This window comes from Symsagittifera roscoffensis, chromosome 1 (genome assembly GCF_963678635.1).
Source record: "Symsagittifera roscoffensis chromosome 1, txSymRosc1.1, whole genome shotgun sequence".
Taxonomy (NCBI): Eukaryota; Metazoa; Xenacoelomorpha; order Acoela; family Convolutidae; genus Symsagittifera; species Symsagittifera roscoffensis.
The window spans coordinates 31,254,744-31,279,726 of NC_087062.1; the positions used below are offsets into that span (position 1 = coordinate 31,254,744).

At 37.6% G+C, this 24,983-nt stretch overlaps 2 protein-coding genes across 2 annotated transcripts in view; both read right to left on the bottom strand.

Moving 5' to 3' along the window:
- Positions 1-23,889, bottom strand: LOC134842734 (uncharacterized). Its single transcript, XM_063859208.1, has 8 exons — positions 23,478-23,889; positions 22,319-23,073; positions 20,606-20,985; positions 20,010-20,440; positions 9,629-11,571; positions 2,690-2,784; positions 2,002-2,514; positions 1-1,200 (listed from the first exon to the last, which is right to left on the bottom strand). The coding sequence occupies exons 1-8, from the start codon at positions 23,862-23,864 to the stop codon at positions 764-766; spliced, it is 4,941 nt and encodes a 1,646-aa protein (XP_063715278.1). The 5' UTR covers positions 23,865-23,889; the 3' UTR covers positions 1-763.
- The window catches only part of LOC134842817 (coiled-coil domain-containing protein 25-like), a 347,041-nt gene that overhangs the window by 15,444 nt on the left and 306,614 nt on the right, over positions 1-24,983 (bottom strand). The gene's annotated exons all lie outside the window — the stretch shown is intronic.

Here is a 24,983-nt window from a genome sequence, read left to right on the forward strand (position 1 = left end):
TAACTGTAGAAAAATTCTACTACGTTTTCAGTATATCAAACATAAATTAGAAATTCGAATTCAACATTATAAGATCAAAGCGGTTTACATAAATTTGTGTAACTGAATATGAGCAAATTAAATCTAACATTACATTAAAAAGAGCAATTTAATTTCCGACAAAGAGATTGGGCTTTCTCGTCAGCTCATCAGCTTGCCTTGCCCCAAAATCCCAATCCAAAACTTATTATATTCAGGTTATGCTATATATTCAGTATCGAGTGGTGGACGCAAATTGATTACCATGATTCACGCAATATTTCAGGATCGAAGACAGACTACTTGCTGCTGCAAAACTAGCATTCAGCTTCTGACTTCCTCTGAAGTGAAGTACTTGGCAAGATTACGTTAAAAAGTAACTGTCCAAAATCATGACCATTGAATGGGTGGGAATTGTTCTAAACGCGCTACTCAAACAAACAGTGCGTAATAAATATAAAGCAACAAAAAGCAATATCTGCCACCTTTTCTTTTTACCCCAAAATTAATGAAATACATTAGTAATCATCGAAAAAAAAATAAAAAACAATGGAAACAGATATATGAAAGACGAGTAAATATCGAGAATATCAACTAAAAATAAAACCGATAACAAAAGTTAGCAAAATTTAGTATTGTGTAGTTTTATTTGTTTATGAGCACGACTCCAGTTTCTAACTGGATCAAAATTCAAGCAACAATTTAGGCTGGACGGGATGGTGAGAAGATGAGATCTGCATCAGTTTTAGAGTCTGTCAAAGAACTTGGCACTGCTTTGCAGTATCTCTGTAAGTCGTAAATAGTATTCTAGAGTTTGGGCGCATATCTTGTCGTCTGAGATAAGATCCTTACTGTATGAAGACACTGTTCTGTGGGGTTCCCTGTAGAACATGGAGATACAAGGACGTTTCACTTCTGGCATTTTGTCCATGTACTTCTCACATGCCACCAGACCACACATTTTGGAGTTTCCGGCCGCTTTGATGAGGCGGGTGTCCTCGTCGTCGTACTTGATAGTTCCCGAGTTTCTGAACTTGAGCTGTCTCGTCTGATCTACATCTGACTCTTGCATGAGAAAGTGGCTCCTGGTGAGTAGTTTGTGTTCTCCGAGGTCGTAGATTCCAAACTCTCTCACGATGTGATAATGCACTGTAAATTGCAGACAATGCGAGTCCGCATACCCTAAAGACAACACTTTTTATCGAGCAATATATGTAATACAAGTTTCATTAAGATCAAGATAATTGTTCCGACAATTGAAAGTGGGGAGGAGCTTTGGATTCTCGGCTGTGTTTTAGTTCTTTCTACTTTTTGTTTTCCACGCAAAATCAGGTACCACAAACAATTGTCAGAAAGAGTCGAGTGATATATCACATTTACGACTTGTAGTCTTGATTCGAACCCTATTAAAAAATTCCTTAAGCCTCCGGCAGTGTAGAGAAAAACAGATTCAAAATTTTCGATTTTTGGTCTAATTTCGAGCAAATAAAGCAGTGAACAGGCTAATAATACGCAAATAAGACGTAAAAATCTATCTTTACTCTAGAAATATCGTTATTTGAAGCATCTTTTGGTGCCTACTTGAAAACAAGAGTCCAGAAAAAAAATTTTCGACTAACTTTTTCAAAAAAAAACTTAGTAAAATATGCGTATTCTACTCTTATTACTGAATGTACTTATTTTCCAGACTTTCATTCAGGTCCGCTCATAGCTGAGCGCACCAAAAACAATACAATTTCTATAAAATATGCTTTTTGTGGTCGGAACTTTCTGCGCTACTTGCACAGCAACCGGCTATCCTTGTTTTCATATGCGTTTGAATCATTTAAACATTTATTCTACTATCAAATCTTTCATGATAGATTGTTAAAGACGGATTCTTAAATCGTGACTCTTGAGTCTCCGTAGCTCATTTTTTTCAGAAAAGAGTCAGCTAAACAGCCAGTGAGCCATTCTGGAAGGCTTTAACAGCTCGCAACTTACCAAGGAGACCGCTCATCCACATGAGTCTGTCGAGGTGTCCACGTCCTTCTAGATTGGCGCTCTTCTCTTCCGCCTTTTTCCACTCAAGTGAAGGCACTTGTTTGAAAGCGGAGTTGAGTGTCTGCGTAAGAAGTGGCATGAGTTCACTGAAGAAAAGAGGACAATTGGAGTTTGAAAGAGAGTGGCGAGAAAAGTGGACTTGAATGAACACGATGGCCATCACTTTCAGTCGCACAATTTCCAGAGGTAGCTGCAGAGGCAGTCTCCCGTTTCCATTCTCACTCTCAGAGTGCAGCAACAGCAACTTCTTCAACACCTTGTCTAAAGTGGAGTGGGGCCAATGATGAAGGGGCTGATGCTTTGAATACACGTGCCAGTCTTTCTGATGCCCATAATGCAAACTGTAGAGGAGTCCCACAACATACGCAACACAGTCGCCCACTCTACCAATAAATTTATCCGAAAAAAGAGACGAACAGGACTGCTGATGCTGCCCACCAGAACACAGCAAATCTAAAACATAGAGACGTTTTCCTTCTTTCTGTCATGCTCATCATATCATAGTGCAGTTCAATGACAATAAACAGTGATTAAATCAGAAAAACTTTGTTGAAAATTTGAGTTTGAAACAAGTTTTCTGTTTCAGGTGTCAAATATCTCACGTGGAGGCAATAACGCATTTAATTACCATTAGTGCGTTCCACCCTGTCTTTGCTTGCACAGTCTCTTCTTTTCTTCTTGTGCTGACCACTTGTTTCATTCATTCTGCTCGTTTCCACTTGGCTAGAGCAAACAGCAATAGACATACAGCTTTGCTTTGCAATTGAGCTTCGCCAATAACCTAACACGGCGCATGGAGAGGCGGAAGAGAGGTATTAAACTCAAGAAAACCAAAAAAAGCATATTCAAGAAAAATAAATTTGTCCTTAAAACTCGACACTTTTTTCTTACCAATGACGTAACTCCACTTCTCAAACCCAAATAAAAATACAGCAAAAATGAGTTTTAAACTGCAAGAAAATGCAAAAACAAGTCGGTAAGAAACTGAACTTAAAAAAAACTATCTAGAACGGGCATCAAAAATACGAGTCAACTGCCTTCGAAACTACACCAAAATACCTTGATAACTTAGGCACTTAACACACTCTAACAGTAACTACCAGTTATCAATGAATGCGCTGTAATGAAGCTGATAAAATACAAGTTATTAAATCGCCAGTGGAAAAAGCTACTCTGTAGTATGGAACAAGCATTTGTTTCTGAAACAAAACTAACCAATTTGAAGAAAACTGGATCAAAATATCTTTTTATATTCCACAAGAAGTTCTAAACATAGCCAACAGAAAGTTGACTAGTTTACTGACTTGTTTCAAATCGTAACTTTCTGGTCTCAAATCTCAACTACCAACCTTCTAAGAAAAAAACAGATGACCATAAAGCTCTTCGAATTTCTAGAAGAATTTATGATTGACACTTTTTTGCTACAAATAACCCAACTTGCGCAAACTGCCCAATAGGCAATTTTTTCATTTCGCTGCGAAATCTGATAATTTAAATCCATTTGCAAAAATAGAAGTTGATCACGTTTTTCGTGATCTTTACACTTTAGCTGTTCAATAGTGGAATTTTCCTTCCTCAAAAAAAGTAAATGGTTTGACTTAAAAACTGAAACACTACCTTGAATCTTAATAAATAGCCAAGAGACGGTTGGAAACCTGTCGATGATTTCAGGAAGAAGAAAAAATTTCTGAAGTTTTCTTATTCAATTTTCGAATTTTGAAGAAAAAAACATCACGTTAAATCACTTCGAACTTCAAGAACCTTTTATGATTGACACTTTGTCGCTACAATTGGCCCAAGTCGACAAAACTGAATGAAATAGAAAAGCGTTTTCCCCTGGTAAATCTATAAAATTTCCTTCTCGAAAAGCGAAGTTGTTCAAATTTTATTGCACAATTTCTTTTTCTTAAGTGAAAGTGTAATTTACCTTTGCTTTCAGCTAAATATTTGAATTGAACTAATGAAAAAAAAATGCTTAAAAAACTTATAGCTTGTGTTATATGCCGAGATTTGACAATTGACAACCATCTTAGATGACTTGAACTTTTCATATGGCATCAGGAAACCTCCGGGACAGAAATTGAAACCAGAACACAGCAAATACAAAATTGGAACAAAAGCAAAACTGAAATACATCAAATACACCGTCTAAATTAGAAAAGATTACACATTAGTTTTCTATATGGCACAACTAAACGGCCAGAAACCACTCCTTAGCTCTAACCTTTGATCAAGCTGGAAGCACAATTTTGTTTTTAGTGCCAATCAAGGAACACTCATTTGCTTAGAACACTCAAGAAGCAGTTGCTTAGGATAAAAAAACCAAAACTCGGTTGAAAAACAAACACAATTGTGACGACTATAGCTTAACTTTGGTAAAGGGACGTAAACTTTACGTTTGGTTAAAATTATTTTTCGCCTGTTTAAGTTTCGGAACGATCTACTATCAAGCATTTGTAACTTCCAATTACTTATTTGATTTCGTTAGACTTAGTTGAAAATGTATTTACCGCAACATTGTTCTTTTATCTTCGTTCCCTTTAAGTTTAGGTCTAGCTACCGAGGACAGGAACTGACAAAGTAGGTCTAACTAACGACCGGATACGACATCTACGACAGCTGCAACGACAAGTGCAAATGAACATGGATTCGAGTGATCGACAACAAATAGCGCCAAGACCTCGACACGCCAACGGATCTCGACCATCAACCAACCAGCCTTCCCAGAAGACTTGTCAAAACTCGAATGCGAACACCTGGTCCCCATGTCCATTCGACGGATAGATTCACCGCCCAGTATACTGAAGCAAGTATCAGAATTCACCTTAGGAAGAGACCCGTTTCGGAAAAGAAACTGTTACAATTGCTTTGGCAACATCAAGTGAAAGATTGCCCATCAAAGCACACATGCAGCAAATGCAATCAGCATTATCATACAACTGCACACGACGACCACCAAAGTTAAATCCAAATAAGCGACCGAATCAAATCAACCATCTCACCAGCAAAAAGAAGATATTCAGGATCAACAGCTCACTATTGCTACTTTCACCACTCGCATAAAGGCACCGCAACATTTACCTTAATGGATATGCCTTTCTTGATACAGGAAGCACAAACAGCTACATATCGCAACCTACAGCAGCATATCTTCAACTGGAGGAAACTAACCATCAGGAACAACTTCTCATAGGTTTCTTCAACTCGCAAAAGAGAGACGCTAAGACAAAGGATATTACAGTTCATTTATTTGGAAAAAACACTTGCAATTGAACTAAATAATGTTCTAATCAAAGAGCACTTGAAAGCAGCGGAGCCCGAAAGGTTGAGCAACATCAGTAGCAAACACGACCACTATAAAGCAGCAATTGCCCAATACCACCGGATGAAAATAAAATTTAACAAGAATTCGGAAAACTTCGCCTTCCACCAGGATACAATTGACAAGGATCTCAGCAGGCACTACATAGGGAAATTAATGCGAGACGGATTCGACAAGATGGATTCTAACAGATCCTGGCGTAATCAACCCAAACAAGCCAGAAAAACTTCGCCGTGTTTCCAATGCCAAAAATAAACTTGAAGGAGTTTGCCTAAATTGTATGCTTTTCACTGGACCTGACTTGCTCCCCAACCTAATAGGAGTAATTAACCGTTTTCGCGAAGGAAAGCACTTCATCACTGCTGACATTGAAGGGATGTACATGCAGGTTTCTGTTAACCCCGGAGACAGAAAAATTCTTCGTTATCTCTGCGGAGCTGAAGAACCCGAATTTTCGAGTACACTCGATTCGTCTTTGAAGCCAATTGTTCTCCTACTTTGCACAATTTTACGTATTGAGAACCTGTGCAGAAGACAATGCTTAAAACTATTGCCATAGCGGAAAACTTGTTTACGAGAACTTCTACTTGGACGACTTCTTCGAAGCCAGCGAGAACATCGGAACCGCAGTGAAAATCATAGAAGAGCTTCGACACGTACTACAACAAGGAAGCTTCAACCTGACGAAAAAGATAACCACAGATCATAGAAAAATTGCAAACAATACCAAAAGAACACAGATCCATCACCCTAGACCAAATCAAGGACCCCGAACTATTCCAGCGAATTCTAGGAATACGATGGAAAGTAACGATACACTCAGCTTTAACACTGAGAAACTACACGACCTCGTCCGAAAGAAACCGACACAACAGAACCTACTTCCCACAGCCTCGTCTATCTTTGACCCAATAGGAATAGAAGCTTCGAATATTACAGCAAGCAATTTGGAGAGAAAGAGTGAAGTTTGACGACCAAATTACATGAGAATTGATTCCTGAACTTATCGAGCTTCTCGACGACAGAAACGGCCTACAGACTGAAAATACCTCGAAACTACTTTGAATACAGCTACCGCAACATCGCTCTTTATGTTTTTTAGATGCCTCCTACAGCGCCTTAGCAGCAGTCAATTAATTTGGGTACAGCAACAGTACCACTCGGAAAATCAGCATCTCATTTGTTCAAGGAAAAGCTCGAGTGGCTCCCCTAAAACAGCACAATTAAATTGGAACAAAAAGCCGCAGTTTATACTGCTCACCTCGCAAAATTCATTGGGAAAGAACAAAGAATTGACATCAGCTCTACACATATGTGACCGACAGCACAACAGCGCTTCAGTGGATACAGGAATCTGCTGAACGACAACAAAATTTGTGGCTCACAGTTGCAAAAATTTTGGAAAGCACCCAAACGAGTCAAAAGAAACATTGCCTAAAACCCCTATACCCAGCAGAGGACGGAACCCATTAGTATATCTATCGGAAATCAGTAACAACCAAGATGATTCACCGGACCACAATTTAAATGTGAACAAGAAAACATATGTCCATAGCTACATTTAAACCACGCGAACACGGATACTTCGATACTGCAACTCAACGATTGAATCGGGCAAAGAGATGAAACATAAACAACACCAGTGCTAGCTTTTCAGAAACGATAGTGCAAAGTTTCATTGACTACGGTAGATTCTCATATTGGACGAGAGTTGTCCAAACAACCGCATACGTGATGCGTGCCGTTAGGATCTTCAAAGATAAAGAACTACACTCCCGCAACGAAAAACCAAATACTGAACTGATAAGCAACAACATAAATTCCGCAAAGAATTTTATCTTCAAGCAGACGCAACGAGACAGCTTCAACCAAGAGGTCAACGCATTGACACGAAATAAACCAACCAAGACCACTAGCAGACTTCGACATCTGTCACCATTTCCAGACGAAGACGGATTTTTGCGAGCACGTGGACGCCTCGAGAAATCTAAATTCGACTATTGCATAAAACGCCTATTTATGCTCGACGGAAACCACTCAGCAGTTCACCTCTTCATACGACAAACCCACGACAACCCGCATTCGCCTCGCCAAACGAATTTTGGATTCTCTGGGTTGGCGCACAGATTGACAGTGTCATAAAAAACTGTTAAGACTGCCAAAGACATAAAACATTTGGACAACAGCCGGAACTTGTAACACTACCTGCCTTTCGATTTCCGGAAGATAAACCCTTTCCGTTTCAATCATGATTATATCTCTTTCGACCGCTCGGTTCGAAAACCGCAGGAGCTACAAAAAACGCTACGGCGTTATAATGCCTAATAACACGAGCCATACATTCCTCACTACCTTAGGACGATTCTTCGCAAGTAAAGAAAAACCAGCAAAAATTGTTTCTGACAACGGTACAAATTTCACCGCAGCCGAAAGAGAACTCAGATACTTCGCCGCCGATATTACAACATGAGTTCTACACCAACCATCAGTTCTACTTCAAGCTTCAACCTTGCTTATGCTCTTCATTTTGGAGTTGTATGGGAACGACTCAAAATCAGTGAAAGGCTTTTTCTATGCCATCATTGGAAGCAAGATTCAAACGACACATTCAACCCCGTTCTTTAGGAAGTTGGACACTTCATGAACGCACGGCCCATCACTTCTCGGGAGAGCTCATACCACTTCTACAAATCCAATAACCCTCAACACTCAGACGACAATGGAAAACCGCCCAACAACTCGCAACTCATATTTGAAAACGCCTGATCATGGAGTTTATCCCAACACTACTGCCGCGACAACGATAGAAAAAAAGACGACGCCTATCAAAATAGGAGAAACTGTTTGGATTTTTCAGGATATGACGCCACGAGGACTCTGGCCAATTGGATGGACCACAGGAAACAAATCAACCGATATGACTAGACACGCAATTACACCGTCAAAACAAGAGAAAAACTTGTATCAATACCAGCCATTATACTAGCGCATGTTAGACCGGACTAATGCAATGACTAAGTAAACGAAGATTCGCGACAATGAGAGCCTCATCCTAAACCACCCTTGCCGCCGACAGTCATAGCCCTTATCTTCAGCCGACACTTAAACGATTCGTTTTATGACTAGGAACCATACCACCCCTTTTTTTCTTTATTTATTTTGCAACTGCAAATTGAGGCCGAACGTTATATGCCAATTTGAAAAATGACAACCATCTAAGATGACTTTAATTTTTCATATGGAATCAGGAAAAGTCAGGGAAAGAAATTGAAAACCAGAACACAGCAAATACAAAATTGAAAAAAAATGCAAAACTGAATTAACTACACAAAGGCGAAGTTGCACTTCGCATACACACGGAAAAATATGACCGATATAGCTACTGGGAAAACTGAATGTGCAAAACTTTGAGTCTACCAAATTTCTTATATGACGCACGCCAATTATGAGTCTAAATAATTGTTAATTGACGCAAACCAATTATGGCGCATGTGCAGTACCAGTCAATATGAAAAAAAAAAAATTTACCACTAACATGCCTCAATTTATAGAGCAGGCGCATTTTAACTAGCATACGAAAAAAAAATCATTTAAAACATCCGACCCTCCTTAATAGCTGGGCACATTTTGTCGCAACAATATTTGTGTAGCAACAATATTAGCGACTTATGTTGGAAAAAAGAGTTCATACTATAACACAAGCTTTGCTTGTGTAAACACGTGTAACCTACTAATTTACATTCAAAACAACGTTAAAAACAAGAAAGCGCTCAAATGCACCGTCTAAACTAGAAACGATTACATGTTCGTTTTCTAAAACTTGAAATTAAATTCACTAATTCGAAAAATTTATGAACAAAATTAAGACTATGAACAAAAAACGGCAAGACTTCAATGGAGGTCTGAACCATGTTCATCCTCACTTAATTAATGACGTTTAATCGCGACCATCGCACTTCTTACTATAAAGCAAAGCTACGGGTCTACTGTTTAATCAGTTTTAGTAACTTAGCAACTATGTGAAACATTCGTCCATATCAAATCCATGACACTCAAATTATGCTCATTGCTAATTCATATAAAACCAATATATATCGAACTAATAATTCAATTTATGTAAATTGTCATGCGGAGAATTGTTGCTTTTACAACTCCACGAAAAAATCAAAAACGGTCGAAAAACATGTTATCGCCCATTAAAGAATATCCGAAAGATCGTCTGAATTGAATGCAACTCTAATTGACCTTCTACTTTTGTGAGTTGTATGGGGAATCACTGCTTCCTCGCTTGTGTCTCTCCTCTTCTCTTTCTGCATGCTTCTGATTGAGGCGAGTGAACTTGATTCATCATCAGAAGAGTTCGAATTACAGTGGCTGGAGTCGTCATGAGAGTCTGCTGTCAAACTGACACCACTGCTGCCACTAGCACCACTATTCAGGCATCCATTCCCACCCCTCCTTATTTCTTCGACATTTTCCTCCTTTTCTTTCCCATCTCCAATCCCGAAACTTCTCATCGCCTTCTCAATGTCACTGCCACAGCTGAACAGTTGCCTCAGGCATTCAAGTTTCACTCTCAGTTTCGGAGGCAAAACTGCGCTTTGAGCTAAATCTCCGAAATCCTCGAAAAAATTGAAGGTCAAATTTTCTGCTGTGATGGGATTGACGAACTCATCCGTGAAACTTGAAGCAGTCGAATTCTCCTTAGATGACGATCTGATTTTCTTATCTTCTGCTTTAGATTTCTCTTTTTTTATTTTAAACTTTTCAGCGCACTTTCGAGCATCACTTTTCGAAGGTGTATCTTGGATCGTTTTTAATTTCTTCAGCTTTTTAGCACTCAAGACATCTTTGAGTGACTTCTTTTTGGGTGATTTGGTTCGACTGTTGGCTTCCAGGGCTGCCTTTGCTTTGATTTTAGCGAGCGTGAGGTGTGATTCTGACTGAATTTGTTTGGTTTGAAATCTCTGAAGTTCTCTGGTTTTCGCTCCTGTTGCATCAACACTTTTAGTCCCGTCCACGGTTTGAAAAGCACACGCAATCGCAGCGGCCAATTTTTCATCCTGAAGTTCGCTTACCATTCTTTCTTCTGTCAATTTCAACTCTTTTCTGGTTTTCTCTACTACTGCTTGAGCTATTGAGTTAATCTGGTCAGCCAGACACAGTTGCCGATTGCCATTTGCTTTCTTTTTTGGCTCACTGCACCTGGGTGAACGAGGCCTTTGATCAGCTGTTGCTCCACTACTGCCACTATTAGTAATCCGACTGCACTGATTTTGAGACCCAGATATTTCTGCAGGAGAATTTCCGTTGCCTTTTCCATTATCAGGTATACTTCGATTCGTACAAAGGTAGTTACTAGGAATAGGCACGAACACAATCATAGGCACTGGAACAAAAATTTTATCTGTTTCTCTTCCTAAATCGTTTTGTACTTCTGTTGCAGTTGATTTGTGAGACACTGATGGTTCTTTCTGCACACTCTTTTCACAAGTGGGTACTTGACACATCAAGCCAACATTTCGGGTCGCCAGTCTTCGAGGACGTACCACAGTTTTAAATGGTGCAAGTATTTGCCCTCTGTCTCTGTAGACCTTCTTCGACTTGGAGGCTATCTCTTGCGCCTCTGTGCTGCTGTAGTTGTTCTCAGCAGTTCGTTTCCGGTTGGTTGGATTCTCAACTGGGAACATGTTGATCGAGTTGGCATGCTGGTAGAATATGAGGAGACACTTTCTGTCGCAGAAATGCTTCGGCTCCCCCTTCCAGAATATGTCCACGCCTTCTCCTCCACCGTAGCTGTAGGATTTCTTAGAATTTTGATGTGGAGTTGATGACCTCTTCATGCACGCGCCACATCTGTTTTGGTCTCTTAGTCTCTTTTTGAACTGACTCTTGCACTTTTCTGCACAAAACTGCTGTCTGTCTCTTGAAGAGGTGCAAGGTGCGTCGTCGTTGTTGACAGTCGCAGCGGCAGAAGACTGGCCTTTGCCTTTGTCGAGGAAACATTTACCACAGAATGCACAGTTAGCCAGAGTGACACCGCAGTTGGACAAGTATCTCTGTTTGTACAGTTCGTAGCAGAGTGAGGAGCAGACGGTGATACTTGTCTTGCCTGCCACTCGCACCTCCTGACCCACTGGCTTCAGCTGAGTGCAGTTGTTGCAGCGCTTCTTTTCCACCCACTGCTGCTATAAATCACAAAGCACATTTTCAAATTTGTATAGTCTTTTTCAAATTTCCGCCGTTTTTTTTGTGTATAGTCTGAAAAGGAACTAGAAGAACGCTTAGAACACTATAAAGGGCTTCGATTCACGAGTTTTCATTGAACGATCAATAACAAAACAAAATTGAAAAAATTTGTCGTATATATTTTTTGGAACTAGCGCCGTGATGGCAGTTGAGGAACAGGTATTCCATTGGCCAAAGCTGTTTGCAATAAGTCAAAGTTTTATATGCAATCTTTTCGAGCGATGAAACTTTGATCTATTTCATAGACTGAATCGATTCGCTAAAAACTTCTTAAGCAAGCTAATCAAGCGAGGAAACAGTGAAACACGGAGGCAAAGCGGAGCTTCGCATCACTTCGATACCATAAAAATGGCATTGCAAGCTAGCACAGAAAAGGAAAGGAGAGCCACTAAGTCAAAAGAAAACAAGTTTTTTCTTTCGAAGAAACCACAACTAAAAAAACTTCAAAACAATGCCTGGAATGATGTTTTACTTGAGCGAAACACGTTCAAAAACACATTCGATGACATTTAAAGAAAACTCAAAAACAATTACCAAAAATATGTCATGAAGAACTTTGAACTATAAATTCTCATTTGGATTTTTAATGTTTTGGGCAGCCCGGAGGAAAGCATACAAATTATGGTTCCCTTGAAAGACCCAAATTTTGGTTAGAAAGCCGATTAAAAATAGGCCGAAATCATTGAGGTCGAAATCAAAAACAAAAAAGGAAAATATACGAAGTCAAGGCTAGTAAAATAACAAATTGCAGAAAGAAATACATCAAAAAATTGTAAGATGCGGCAACTAAGCGGACAAATCATGAGAAGATAAAGAAAAAGCCGTCACGTTTTTGATACGGAATCTTTCCCGTTTGAAAAGAAAACATCTCCTTGTCAGATTCGAACACTTTGCTGTCCCAGGCCGGTTCGTTACCTCAGACAGAGAATGCCGGAGAAGCTTAAAAATCTGAATTTATTGTGAGCCAAGATACCAAATGATTCTGTGTAAAAAATTGTTAACCTGACAAAAAAGTCCATATTTCGTTTTGATAACGCTTACAATTAGCGTTAAGCTAATCTTAAGGTAATGATATGACTTTATAACTCAAAAAAGAGCGTTTTTTTGGAAAAATTTTGCGAGAAAAGCGAAGTCAGGAGGCGAATGGCAGTCTTGCAAAAAAGTAATTTCAATCAGCACTGACCACATATGATTTGATTTTTTTTAGCAAGCTATTCCAGCCAATAAAAATTCAAATATTTCAAGTTATGTTATATACGGAATCGTGTTACAAAAATAACGTTTTCCTAAGCTACTCAAATTATGAACATTTGTAAAAAACAAGTCAGTTGGCGAAAAATTAAAGTTCTTCTATTAAAGCCATTCAAGCGACAATCAGAAATCGAAGTAATTCAATTTCCTTCAAAAAGTGAATCAATTCCGGAAAAAAATCACTTTTTGGAATCACGCTGTTCAAGATGTAGAAATTTGAAGTGTTTCGAAATTACTTCGTAAAGAAAACCGGATGGCGAAAAATAAGTTTTTATATTGAAGTCACTCAAGCGATCAAACTTATTCAAAAACCATTTGTTTCTTAGACAGAAACATGTTAAGAAATATTGCAATTTTCCTATGACAACAATTCAAGCGATGAAACTTTGATATATTTCAAATCAATATATAGATCGCTTCGGTTTGCAAAGACTTAAGTTATCCTGAGCAAGATATTCAAGCTATGCAACTTAGAAATTTTTCCAAAAATTTCATTGAGCAAATCAGTTTGCCAAAAGTTGAAGCTTTTCTAACCAAGCTATTCAAGCTTCGAAATATTGAACTATTTCACGCTATTTCGTAACGCAAATCGGTTTGCTTGCAATTAGTTTTTCCGAGCACGGAGGTTGCTGTTTATCAATGATCGCTCTTAATCATTGCGCTCCATAGTCCCCTACACAATAGTCCTTATTATGAATTTAAAACTCAACAATACAGGAAGACATGATTTTCCTTGATGAAACTTTTCGCTCGCACTAGACTAAAGCTCTTAATACTTTCAATTAGTGCTTCGCAACACTTTGCTTCAATGCTTCAACAATTAGTGCTTCGATGCAAAAACACAGACAAACGGGCTGGTAGAGAGACAGAATAGAACGTTGGTGAACATGCTGAGGGTATACTGCTCAAGATACATGACGGACTGGGATAAATATCTGCCGCAAGTCGTAGGGGCGTACAACAGTACGCAACACTCAATAACGGGCATCAGTCCTTTCATGATGTTGACGGGCAGGGAGAGAGCAATGCCTCTGACATTCTTTTACCCGGAATACGAAGGTAAGAGGACGTCGCCTCAAGCTTACGTGAAAGAAGCGATCAGGAGACAACAGGAACTAAACGAGCTCTGCACGAGGAACACTGCGCAAGCACAAATGAGACAGCGCAAGAAATATGATGAAAAGATATTACAGGCGAAGCCATATGAAGTGGGCCAGTACGTGTGGGTCTTCCAGAACGTCATACCGCCCAAAGGGACAAAGAAACTACTTATGAAATGGAGAGAACCAATCATGATAACGGAGGTACACCAAGGAGGTACACCAACAATGCAACTTAGAAATGTTTCAAAATATTTCATTGAGCAAATCAGTTTGCCAAAAGTTGAAGTTTTTCTAACCAAGCTATTCAAGCTTCGAAATATTGAACTGTTTCACGCTATTTCATAACGCAAATCGGTTTGCTTGCAATTAGTTTTTCCGAGCACGGAGGTTGCTGTTTATCAATGATCGCTCTTAATCATTGCGCTCCATAGTCCCTTACACAATAGTCCTTATTATGAATTTAAAACTCAACAATACAGGAAGACATGATTTTCCTTGATGAAACTTTTCGCTCGCACTAGACTAAAGCTCTTAATACTTTCAATTAGTGCTTCGCAACACTTTGCTTCAATGCTTCAACAATTAGGGCTTCGATGCAAAAACACGTTGCGCTACAAAATAGTGAATAAAAAAAGCCAGAAATCAAAAAATAATTCCAAAAAGTTATATTGGAAAAATTACTTGGAAAATCATTTGACAAAATTGAAATTATTTACCGAGCGCCAACAAAGGAGACAAAATTGAGCCGAAAACAAAAAACTGTCGTCATAAAAAACACCAAGAAATTTAAAAGTTTATACGACCCATCCAAACTGAAACACACAATCCCAAACAGATATATTTTGCCCTCGAAATTCCGCAAAATAAGTTGACTAAATTGATATAACGTAAACTGAAACTGCTTGAATATTTAAAAAACAAAAATTAATGAAAAATACTCAAATCAGACATGGTAAAATTACTAATTTGTTGAAGTTTCAGTAAAAATTGTTGAAATTTAAATTAAACCCATGCTTTAAAAAATAAACCAATTCAAACCGACTGAAACTAGGAAGAAAACCAAAAACCCGAAAAAAATGAGACAATTTTTTGAAAAGATAATTGCAACCTGAAACTTGAAAAGTTAATTACAATCTAAAACCAGAAGATCCTCTAGAAGTGAAGATCATCTAGAAGTGAAGACCCTCAAGAGGAATTCCTTCTCTAGAAGTGTGGACAAAGTTGTTTACGGGAAAAAAAGTCCCACACTCTATTGCAATAACCTTGCTTATCGCAAGGGGGAAAAGGGTCATAAAAGAGAAAAATGAAAAATCAATACCCTCTACGGTAGTTGAAAGTGTCATCGGACATTCAAGTTTACCAGTTGACTGCACTACACAATTGTGCCACTGACGCTTATAGAATCCAAAGGCAAGCAAGAAAGTGGCAAAAGAGAGCTTCAACTTGCACAAAAAAAATTTCATACCAAAAATTGTCATGTAAAAAACTAAAGGCAACCACACAAACTTCGCGTGTAATAAATTGGAAAGTAAAAAGCTAAATTGTGTATAGATTAAGCATCTCAAAAATTTGGGAGAAAAACAATGAGTCGGAGAAGTTCTGAGGAGTTTTTAGAATTGTATTGTTGTATGAAATAACTAGCTCTCTTCGGTTCATTTTACGAATTAAAAACGTATCATCAGTGTCAACTTATGAATGAAATATAAACGCACATGGTATTACATAACCAATTCAACTTTCTGCCGTTAAGTGCCACCAAAGAGAGCACTAACATTTGCAATTGAGGTTGGAAAAAAATTATCCTTGTAACATCCTACTACGCTGCACATGTGTAATAATAGCCTCTACTCAATTTTTTCCACATAGAATTTTTTTTTCAAACTTTTAGTGCGAGTAAAGCGCTAGATGAGGATTCAAAAACTAGTTTTCTGAGCTCTTATTTCAATATCTTTTCATAATTTTTTGAATTCTCTTATTTTGATCGAACCACGACTTATGATATTTCACTGAACCCAATATGATGATTAGACGCATGCTCAAAAAAGCGCCACATCTACAAACCGCCATATCTTGTGATTGTGCGCGAAAAAGAAACTAAAACACACCCGATTACAAATTATCGCCTCACACCACATACCGCGCTCTAAAACTAGAAGCCCCGCTAAACCTGGAGATACCTGTTTGTTAATTTTAAATTTTGTGTTCTGATGTGGGATGAAATATGTGGGATGAAATAGAAAACATCTCCTTGTCAGATTCGAGCACTTTGCTGTCCGAGGCCTGTTCGTTACCTCAGACAGAGAATGCCGGAGAAGCTTAAAAATCTGAATTTATTGTGAGCCAAGATACCAAATGATTCTGTGTAAAAAAATGCTAACCTGACAAAAAAGTCCATATTTCGTTTTGATAACGCTTACAATTAGCGTTAAGCTAATCTTAAGGTAATGATATGACTTTATAACTCAAAAAAGAGCGTTTTTTTTTGGAAAAATTTTGCGAGAAAAGCGAAGTCAGGAGGCGAATGGCAATCTTGCAAAAAAAAAATTTCAATCAGCATTGATCACATATGATTTGATTTTTTTAGCAAGCTATTCCAGCCAATAAAAATTCAAATATTTCAAGTTATGTTATAGACGGAATCGTTATCCAAAAATAACGTTTTTCTAAGCTACTCAAATTATGAACATTTGTAAAAAAAAAAACAAGTCGTTTGGCGAAAAATTAAAGTTTTTCTATTAAAGCCATTCAAGCGACAATCAGAAATCGAAGTAATTCAATTTCCTTCAAAAAGTGAATCAATTCCGGAAAATATCACTTTTTGGAATCACGCTGATCAAGATGTAGAAATTTGAAGTGTTTCGAAATTACTTCGTAAAGAAAACCGGATGGCGAAAAATAATTTTTTTTATATTGAAGTCACTCATGCGATCAAACTTATTCAAAAACCATTTGTTTCTTAGACAGAAACATGTTAAGAAATATTTCAATTTTCCTATGACAACAATTCAAGCGATGAAACTTTGATATATTTCAAATCAATATATAGATCGCTTCGGTTTGCAAAGACTTAAGTTATCCTGAGCAAGGTATTCACGCTTTGCAACTAAGAAAAGTTTCAAAATTTTTCATTGAGCAAATCAGTTTGCCAAAAATTGAAGTTTTTCTAACCAAGCTATTCAAGCTTCGAAATATTGAACTATTTCACGCTACTTCATGACGCAAATCGGTTTGCTTGCAATTAGTTTTTCCGAGCACGGAGGTTGCTGTTTCTCAATGATCGCTCTTAATCATTGCGCTCCATAGTCCTTTACACAATAGTCCTTATTATGAATTTAAAACTCAACAATACAGGAAGACAAGATTTTCCTTGATGAAACTTTTCGCTCGCACTAGACTTAAGCTCTTAATACTTTCAATTAGTGCTTCGCAACACTTGCGATGCAAAAACACATTGCGCTACAAAATAGTGAATGAAAAAAAGCCAGAAATCAAAAAATAATTCTAAAAAGTTATATTGGAAAAATTACTTGGAAAATCATTTGACAAAATTGAAATTATTTACCGAGCGCCAACAAAGGAGACAAAATTGAGCCGAAAACAAAACTGTCGTCATAAAAAACACCATGAAATTTAAAAGTTTATACGACCCATCCAAACTGAAACACATAATCCCAAACAGATATATTTTGCCCTCGAAATCCCGCAAAATAAGTTGACTAAATTGATATAACATAAACTGAAACTGCTTGAATATTTAAAAAATAACAAATAAAAAAATGAAAAAAAAAATACTCAAAATCAGACATGGTAAAATTACTAACTTGTTGAAGTTTCAGTTGCAGTAAAAATTTTTCAAATTTAAATTAAACCCATGCTTTAAAAAATAAACCAATTCAAACCGACTGAAACTAGAAAGAAAACCAAGAACCCGAAAAAAATGAGACATTTTTTTTGAAAATATAATTGCAACCTGAAACTTGAAAAGTTAATTACAATCTGAAACCAGAAGATCCTCTAGAAGTGAAAATCATCTAGAAGTGAAGACCCTCAACAAGAGGAATTCCTTCTCTAGAAGTGTGGACAAAGTTGTTTACGGGAAAAAAGTCCCACACCCTATTGCAATAACCTTGCTTCTCGCAAGGGGGAAAAGGGTCATAAAAGAGAAAAATGAAAAATCAATACCCTCTACGGTAGTTGAAAGTGTCATCGGACATTCAAGTTTACCAGTTGACTGCACTACACAATTGTGCCACTGACGCTTATAGAATCCAAAGGCAAGCAAGAAAGTGGCAGAGAGCTTCAAATTGCACAAAAAAAATTGCATACCAAAAATTGTCATGTAAAAAACTAAAGGCAACCACACAAACTTCGCGTGTAATAAATTGGAAAGTAAAAAGCTAAATTGTGTATAGATTAAGCATCTCAAAAATTTGGGAGAAAAACAATGAGTCGGAGAAGTTCTGAGGAGTTTTTAGAATTGTATTGTTGTATGAAATAACCAGCACTCTTCGGTTCATTTTATGAATTAAAAACGTATCAGCAGTGTCAACTTATGAATGAAATATAAACGCACAGGGTATTACATAGCCAATTCAACTTTCTGCTGTTAAGTGCCGCCAAAGAGAGCACTAACATTTTCAATTGAGGTTGGAAAAAATTAGCCTTGTAACATCCTACTACGCTGCACATGTGTAATAATAGCCTATACTCAGTTTTTTCCACATAGAATTTTTTTCAAACTTTTAGTGCGAGTAAAGCGCTAGATGAGGATTCAAAAACTAGTTTTCTGAGCTCTTATTTCAATATCTTTTCATAATTTTTTGAATTCTCTTATTTTGATACCAGGAACTTATGATATTTCACTGAACCCAATATGATGATTAGACGCATGCTCAAAAAAGCGCCACATCTACAAACCGCCATATCTTGTGATTGTGCGCGAAAAAGAAACTAAAACACACCCGATTACAAATTATCGCCTCACACCACATACCGCGCTCTACAACTAGAGGCCCCGCTAAACCTGGAGATACCTGTTTGTTAATTTTTGAATTTGTGTTCTGATGTGGGATGAAATAGGTAATTTCAATAACTTATACTTTGGACTTCACCCAAAAACTAATTGCTGCTCTAATATTTTGGAATTTGATTTTTTTTGATTTTTGAACATTCCCAGAGACAATAGTTTTTGAACAAACTTTAGGGCGTAGGATCTTATGCACTGAGGCTTCGCACAACCTCTTGCATCGATTAAACCTTTGATATCAGATTGAGTTGTTTTCGAATTTTCCGAGGGTCACAACTTTTTGTGTAAAAAAGATTTGGACAAAACTTTGGATGCAGTGGGGCTTCCCTCAACACGTTCTACCCATTGAAACCAAAACCTGAGATTCAAAAAACGGTCAAAAAATCTGAAAGTTGACTTTTCCGAGGATCATAACTTTTTGTTTAAACAAAATTGGGCGTAACGGCTTATGCAAGGGAACTTTCCACAACCTGTTTTACACAATAAAAGTAAAGCTTAGATTTGGTAGGCTAGTTTTTGAGACAAGGCAAAAGTTCGAAAAAACGGTCAAAAATCGAAAACTAGACTTTTCTGACGGCCATAATTTTGTGTAAATGCAGGGGAGCTTTCCATTACCTGTTCTATCCATTGAACCCAAAATCTCAGATTCGAGAGGGCAGTTTTCGAGAAAATATAAAAATCCAAAAATATGGGTCAAAAGCCCCCCCCCCCCCCCCCATTATTTTTTGAAGGCTTTAAAAATGGGGTAAGTAAAGAGACCCTAAGGAATTGCGCAGACATACAGGGGAGTGGGCGGATTTCTCATTGGTACCACTTTTTTTGAAAAGAAAATCGGTTGAGCAGTTCGTGAGAAAAACTAAATTTTGATAAAGTTATATTTTTCCAAAGCGTCTCAAAAAAACCCGATCCCATACATTTTTATAATGCCCTTTATCAAACAAGAAATTCTGCACATGCGCAGCTTAAAATTTTTGATGTGAAATCTTTTTCTATTTACCTCATATGTTGAGCGACACTGCCTTGAGCAGTAGATGACGAGTCTACTGTTTTCACTGTTATGCTTTGCACAGTAGGTGGGGTGTGTCTCAAATGTGACCGTGCAGCCACACGCTTCACAGATTAGATCACCCGCATCACTACTTCTCTCATCTATCGCACCTTGAGTAGCAGCAACCACCTCGGCCTCTTTTTCTACACTGTCGCCAACTGCACTTGTTTGTGCTGACTTTGCTGGGCTAGCACACTGTTCACTTTGAACATTAACAGATGTTGCTGCGGCTTCTGTCGAAACATCGCATGTCATAGGTTTCAAATTACAGGTATACTTCGGCGGAAGAGTATCTGTAGTGTCATTAGGAGTGTTTCGGTCAACAGTAGCATGTGTTTTTGATTCACTTACGACTGGAACATTAGTCAGCGACAACGACTCTAAAACATACGCGACAGAATATTGAACCCAAAACTGGTGGAAAAAACCTGGATACCCTATTTTATTGCATCCGTCTATGATTTGAGAGAAATTGCTTACGGGATTGAAAATCCTTTGAGCACCTCTTGTAAATTAGAGAAATATAAATAAATGTCATGACGCACCACTTTTCTTGTTATGGGTGTCATCCAGCTTGTTTGTTTCCCCGTTGGCTTCATGTTGAGACACCATTTCCTCTTCCTCTACTAAGTCCACGAGAGGGGCAACAGGACCACGAGCAGGTAGCGACTTCTCCTCTTCCACGAACAAACTCGTCTTCATCTCATTTTCTTTTACTGGCAGAGAACTAGGAGTAGGTTTGGATGTCGATTTACATCTCTCATGCTCCACCTGATTCGGCACTTGAGGCTGCACAAGGGGAGACGAAAGTTGTTTGGATGTTGCCATTGATGTGGTTTCATTCTTTTCGCTGCTGCTTGAAGTCAAAGTATTCTTCACAGTAGAAGCACTCAAGCTGATGTGGTTATCACTAGGGTGACACCGACTAGAACAACAACCCAAATTTTTACCATTTAAATTAACAAATTAACAACCAAAAAGCAATTTACATTCACTTTATAGAAATTCTTTTCTTTTTAAACCAACAGATTCATCTTCACCTTGGATTTTTCAAGTTCTTCAAGCTAAAAAAAATCACGTTCAGTTAACACAGAGGCAAAGCGGAGCTTCGCAATACTTTTTCGGCGTGGTGCAATAAAAGAAACTGAATAAAAACTGGAGATTGGATATAGTCTACTGTCATAGTAAAATAATCAAATTGAAAAACAATTTGTGTAGAAAACATTTCTAAAAATTTTTGCAGTTTTCTGAATTTTTGAAAACTAAGATTCCAAAAAGGCGCTGAAATATTCAAAGTAAACTAACATTACTCAAGTAAAACTAAATTTTTACGTTTTAAATTAAGCTATAGTAAGCTTTTAAGCAATTAAAACAAGACTGCTTGCTTGCTTTATTCGCTCGAAATAAGTCGAAAAATCAAAAATTTTAAACCGGTTTTTCTCGACACAGGGGAAAAATTTTTTAAAATTTTTAATGTGGTTTGAATTACGACTGTAAGGGCTTTAATATGATATATAACTCAACCCAGACCGATTATTATTTGCGGTACATGATTTTGCGTGGAAAATAAGAAAAAACGAAAACACACCCGAATACAAAGTTCCTCCCCATTTTCAATGGTCGGAACAAAAAAAGACACCGTTATTGGAAAAAAAACTTGCTTTGCGATACAGAATAATTGGAACTGATTTAAAAACTAATACTAACGAGAAACCAATTTTCCAAAATCGGATTCGATTTCAATTAGGAAAGGTTTGAAACCTCAAAACACGAATAACTTTCGGAATCCGCTAGTTAAAAATTGGCAGTTAAAATTTAGCTAGCTTAAATTTAGCTAGCAATATAACTGTATAGTCTAATTTGCATGCTCTTCTAGGTAAAACAATTGACACCATAAAAAACGAATAGGAGCCTATGAAAATTAAAACGAGAAATCAAAATGAAGCCAAATTTTTTTTTCAATCCAATACTTTCAGATTTTTTCATTTTTCAAATTATATACATATGCTTAACTTAAAAAGGTTATTAATTATAAAATTATGAAATTGAGGATGACACTTCTTGCAGTCGCTACTTCTTAGAATCTGCAACAAAAGATGTTTACGGCACAAAAATGAGTTTACATTTTAAATGCACATGCTCTCGCAAATTTTCATATCATATTGCAAAAAACTCTCTTTTCATTTCATCAGGTTACAAAGAACAAAAAGCTGAATACTTTTAACGTAAGGAGTAGTCCAAAAAACATTGAAACTAACGCCTGAACAGCCCTCTTGTGAGTTTCGTTCGAGTTCACGTCAACGGTGATCACTTGAATGTCATCATCACTGTCACTGTCTCGATCTGTTTGGCCACATTTACCATCAGCAGCAGCATTCAGTGATTCGAGAGCTGGCATTGAAGGAAATAAGCTATTATCAACACCCTTTTGCTGGCCATGCTGTTCCAAAGCGATTGGAACCCGACTGCCATTTAGAAGCCCCGCGGTCATAACAGGTCTGTCCATGGTTCTTTGCGCAGTTGCTACAGGGTTTCCATACGACTGCAATGGATTATGGAAGTTTTGGGCAGAAAAAGGCTGAAGCGGCGTCTGTCTTTGGTTAGAGCTTACAGTGGCTGATGCGACTGAACTCCCGAAAGGGTAAATCGATGATACAATCAGATCTCGATTACTCATCTGTGGAAACTGAGAAGGCACAAATGATTTTGATTGCATATCATTAGCCTGACAGCTTTGCATGTTGAGGGAGCTATTAGGAGGCATTTCCAATTCATTCGTAGCATACTGTACATTTTCTTTCGTACGACTTTGAACGAAGGATCGGAGGCATTCTGCGTTGCAAAAGAGCAGCACTTTCTTGTCTGCGAATTCCATCCTCATCCTCCTCTCAGGCACTGGCGGTTCCTGGCAGCAGTAGGAGCACATCTGATTAAGACAGTGGTCGAAGCCTGTCATACACTCCGGGTTCATGCAACATCTTTTCAATCTGCCGTCCGGAAGAGCCAGAGAGTACTAAACCATGCCAAATGACTAAACTTTTATAAAACAAGCGTCATCATCATCATCATCATCATCATCATCATCATCATCATCACTCTTTGTGTATGCACAGAGGTGTTAACTTGTCGCAATAACCAATGCCAACATGATTGTACATAATAAACCATTTTTATTCATATCGCGCAAAACTCAAAAATTTGACGGCATTAAACCCACCATAATCCGAGCTCGTTACTTGAGGAAACTATTTCAATCCCAGAAACAAAAACTATTATTTCATTCAGTACTTAATTCAGGATGAATCAGTAATTCTCATTGAACTGGACCTTTATCTAAAAAATATTTGGTGAATTAAAATACTATTCTTTGCAAAAAAAATTGGAGTTCTTAATATGATTATGTTCGTTTTGTCTTACCAGGGAGAGACCTTCGTTCTGTCCGAACCCACAAGCAACGCATGGACCATACACCATCTCTCTACACTCAGGAGAACACAGATCGTCACCTCCAGGTCCCCCTATATTAGGAGAGGAGGGGGAGAACTCACCGCAACCTCTGCAGAAGCTCCTGAAGCACTGTCGAAATAAGCAGAGGCACTTCTTGGAGCACAGAAACACTTTGTGATACTGAAACTGTTCGGTCGCATTGCTAGGCAGTCTAAAACACTTCTTACAGGCGATGCACGGGGTCACTGTCGCATCAGGGCGTCTTTGGTACTCCAAGTAGCACAGCGAATCGCAAAATAAATGAGAGTCAACCTTCAAACTAGATGGACCGCACTTCCTACAGTTGCTGCAAGCCATCACTCAAACTTGCTATCAAGCATTTCCTCTAAAAAAGAAAAGGTTTCAAAGAAGCATGACAATTAGGATCGCAGTATATAAACAAACAAAAACATTTTTAACCGATGACAAAAGTCATAGTTGCACAGACCATACTACATAGCCATAACTGTCTGAATTCAAGACGCTTTTGACCGACACTAAGACTTCGTAACTGATTGGATAAAACTAATCCAATCGGAAAAAAGTGGATCAAAACTAAGTTTTTAATTCCACTAAGAAACACTAACAAAAATCCACTTTCGAAACTGAAAACCAAGACCCATTTTTTGGTCCATTTGCACTTTATTTTAACTGAAAAGTGTTATTTTCCCTCTATTTGCTAAATGACTAGGAAGTGAACTTAAAAGAAATCAAATCTACAACATCAAGCAAGAGTGGTTATTTAATCAAAAAATACAAACGAATGCTTTGAACTTACTATCCATTTGAACAAATTAAAAAAAAACTGTTTAACTTGTTAAACAATTTTCAACTTTCAAGTTTCAAAAAAGTAATACGGCTTAGGGCGTTAAAGCTCTTTGATTTAGATAAACAATTTACAAAACTAAAAAGTGAAAGCCACTTTCGAAACTAAAAGTCGATCTCATTTTTCGTCACATTTACCCTTTTGCTGTTAGATAGTGGAATTTTTCGCCATTTTAACATTGAACTTAACAAAACATTGAATTTAACATTTAACATTGAATTTAACATTTTAACATTGAATTTAACATGGAAAAGAATTGAACTTAACAAAAAATCAGAACTCAAACCGCGACAAGGATAGCCAGTTACTGTGGAAGTAGCATAGAAAGCTCCGACCACAGTCTTTAAAAAAAAACAGCTAAGTTTTTTCAAATTTTGTCGTTGGTTTTCGGCGTGGTGTGATAAAAAAAGCTAAACGAGCTAAATATTTGACAGCCATACTAAAACTAACAAATTGAAAAACAATTTTTGTGGAAAAATTACTAGAAAAACGAAAAAAAAATCGAAACGTTTTTTTTTGCAGTTTTTTTGAAAATTTAGATTTCAAAAAGGCCTTAAAATACTAAAACTAAAATAACGTTACCGATTGAAACTAAGTTTTTACGTTTCAAA

What these genes read in the sequence shown, in the direction of transcription:
- LOC134842734 (XM_063859208.1), bottom strand. Translation starts at nt 23,864, where the DNA reads ATGGCTTGCAGCAACTGTAGGAAGTGCGGTCCATCTAGTTTGAAGGTT. An exon ending in CAGGGTGGAACGCACTAATG is followed by an intron (nt 2,515 to 2,689) that starts GTAATTAAATGC and finishes TCTATGTTTTAG; the next exon opens with ATTTGCTGTGTTCTGGTGGG. An exon ending in GTGGATGAGCGGTCTCCTTG is followed by an intron (nt 1,201 to 2,001) that starts GTAAGTTGCGAG and finishes TGTTGTCTTTAG; the next exon opens with GGTATGCGGACTCGCATTGT.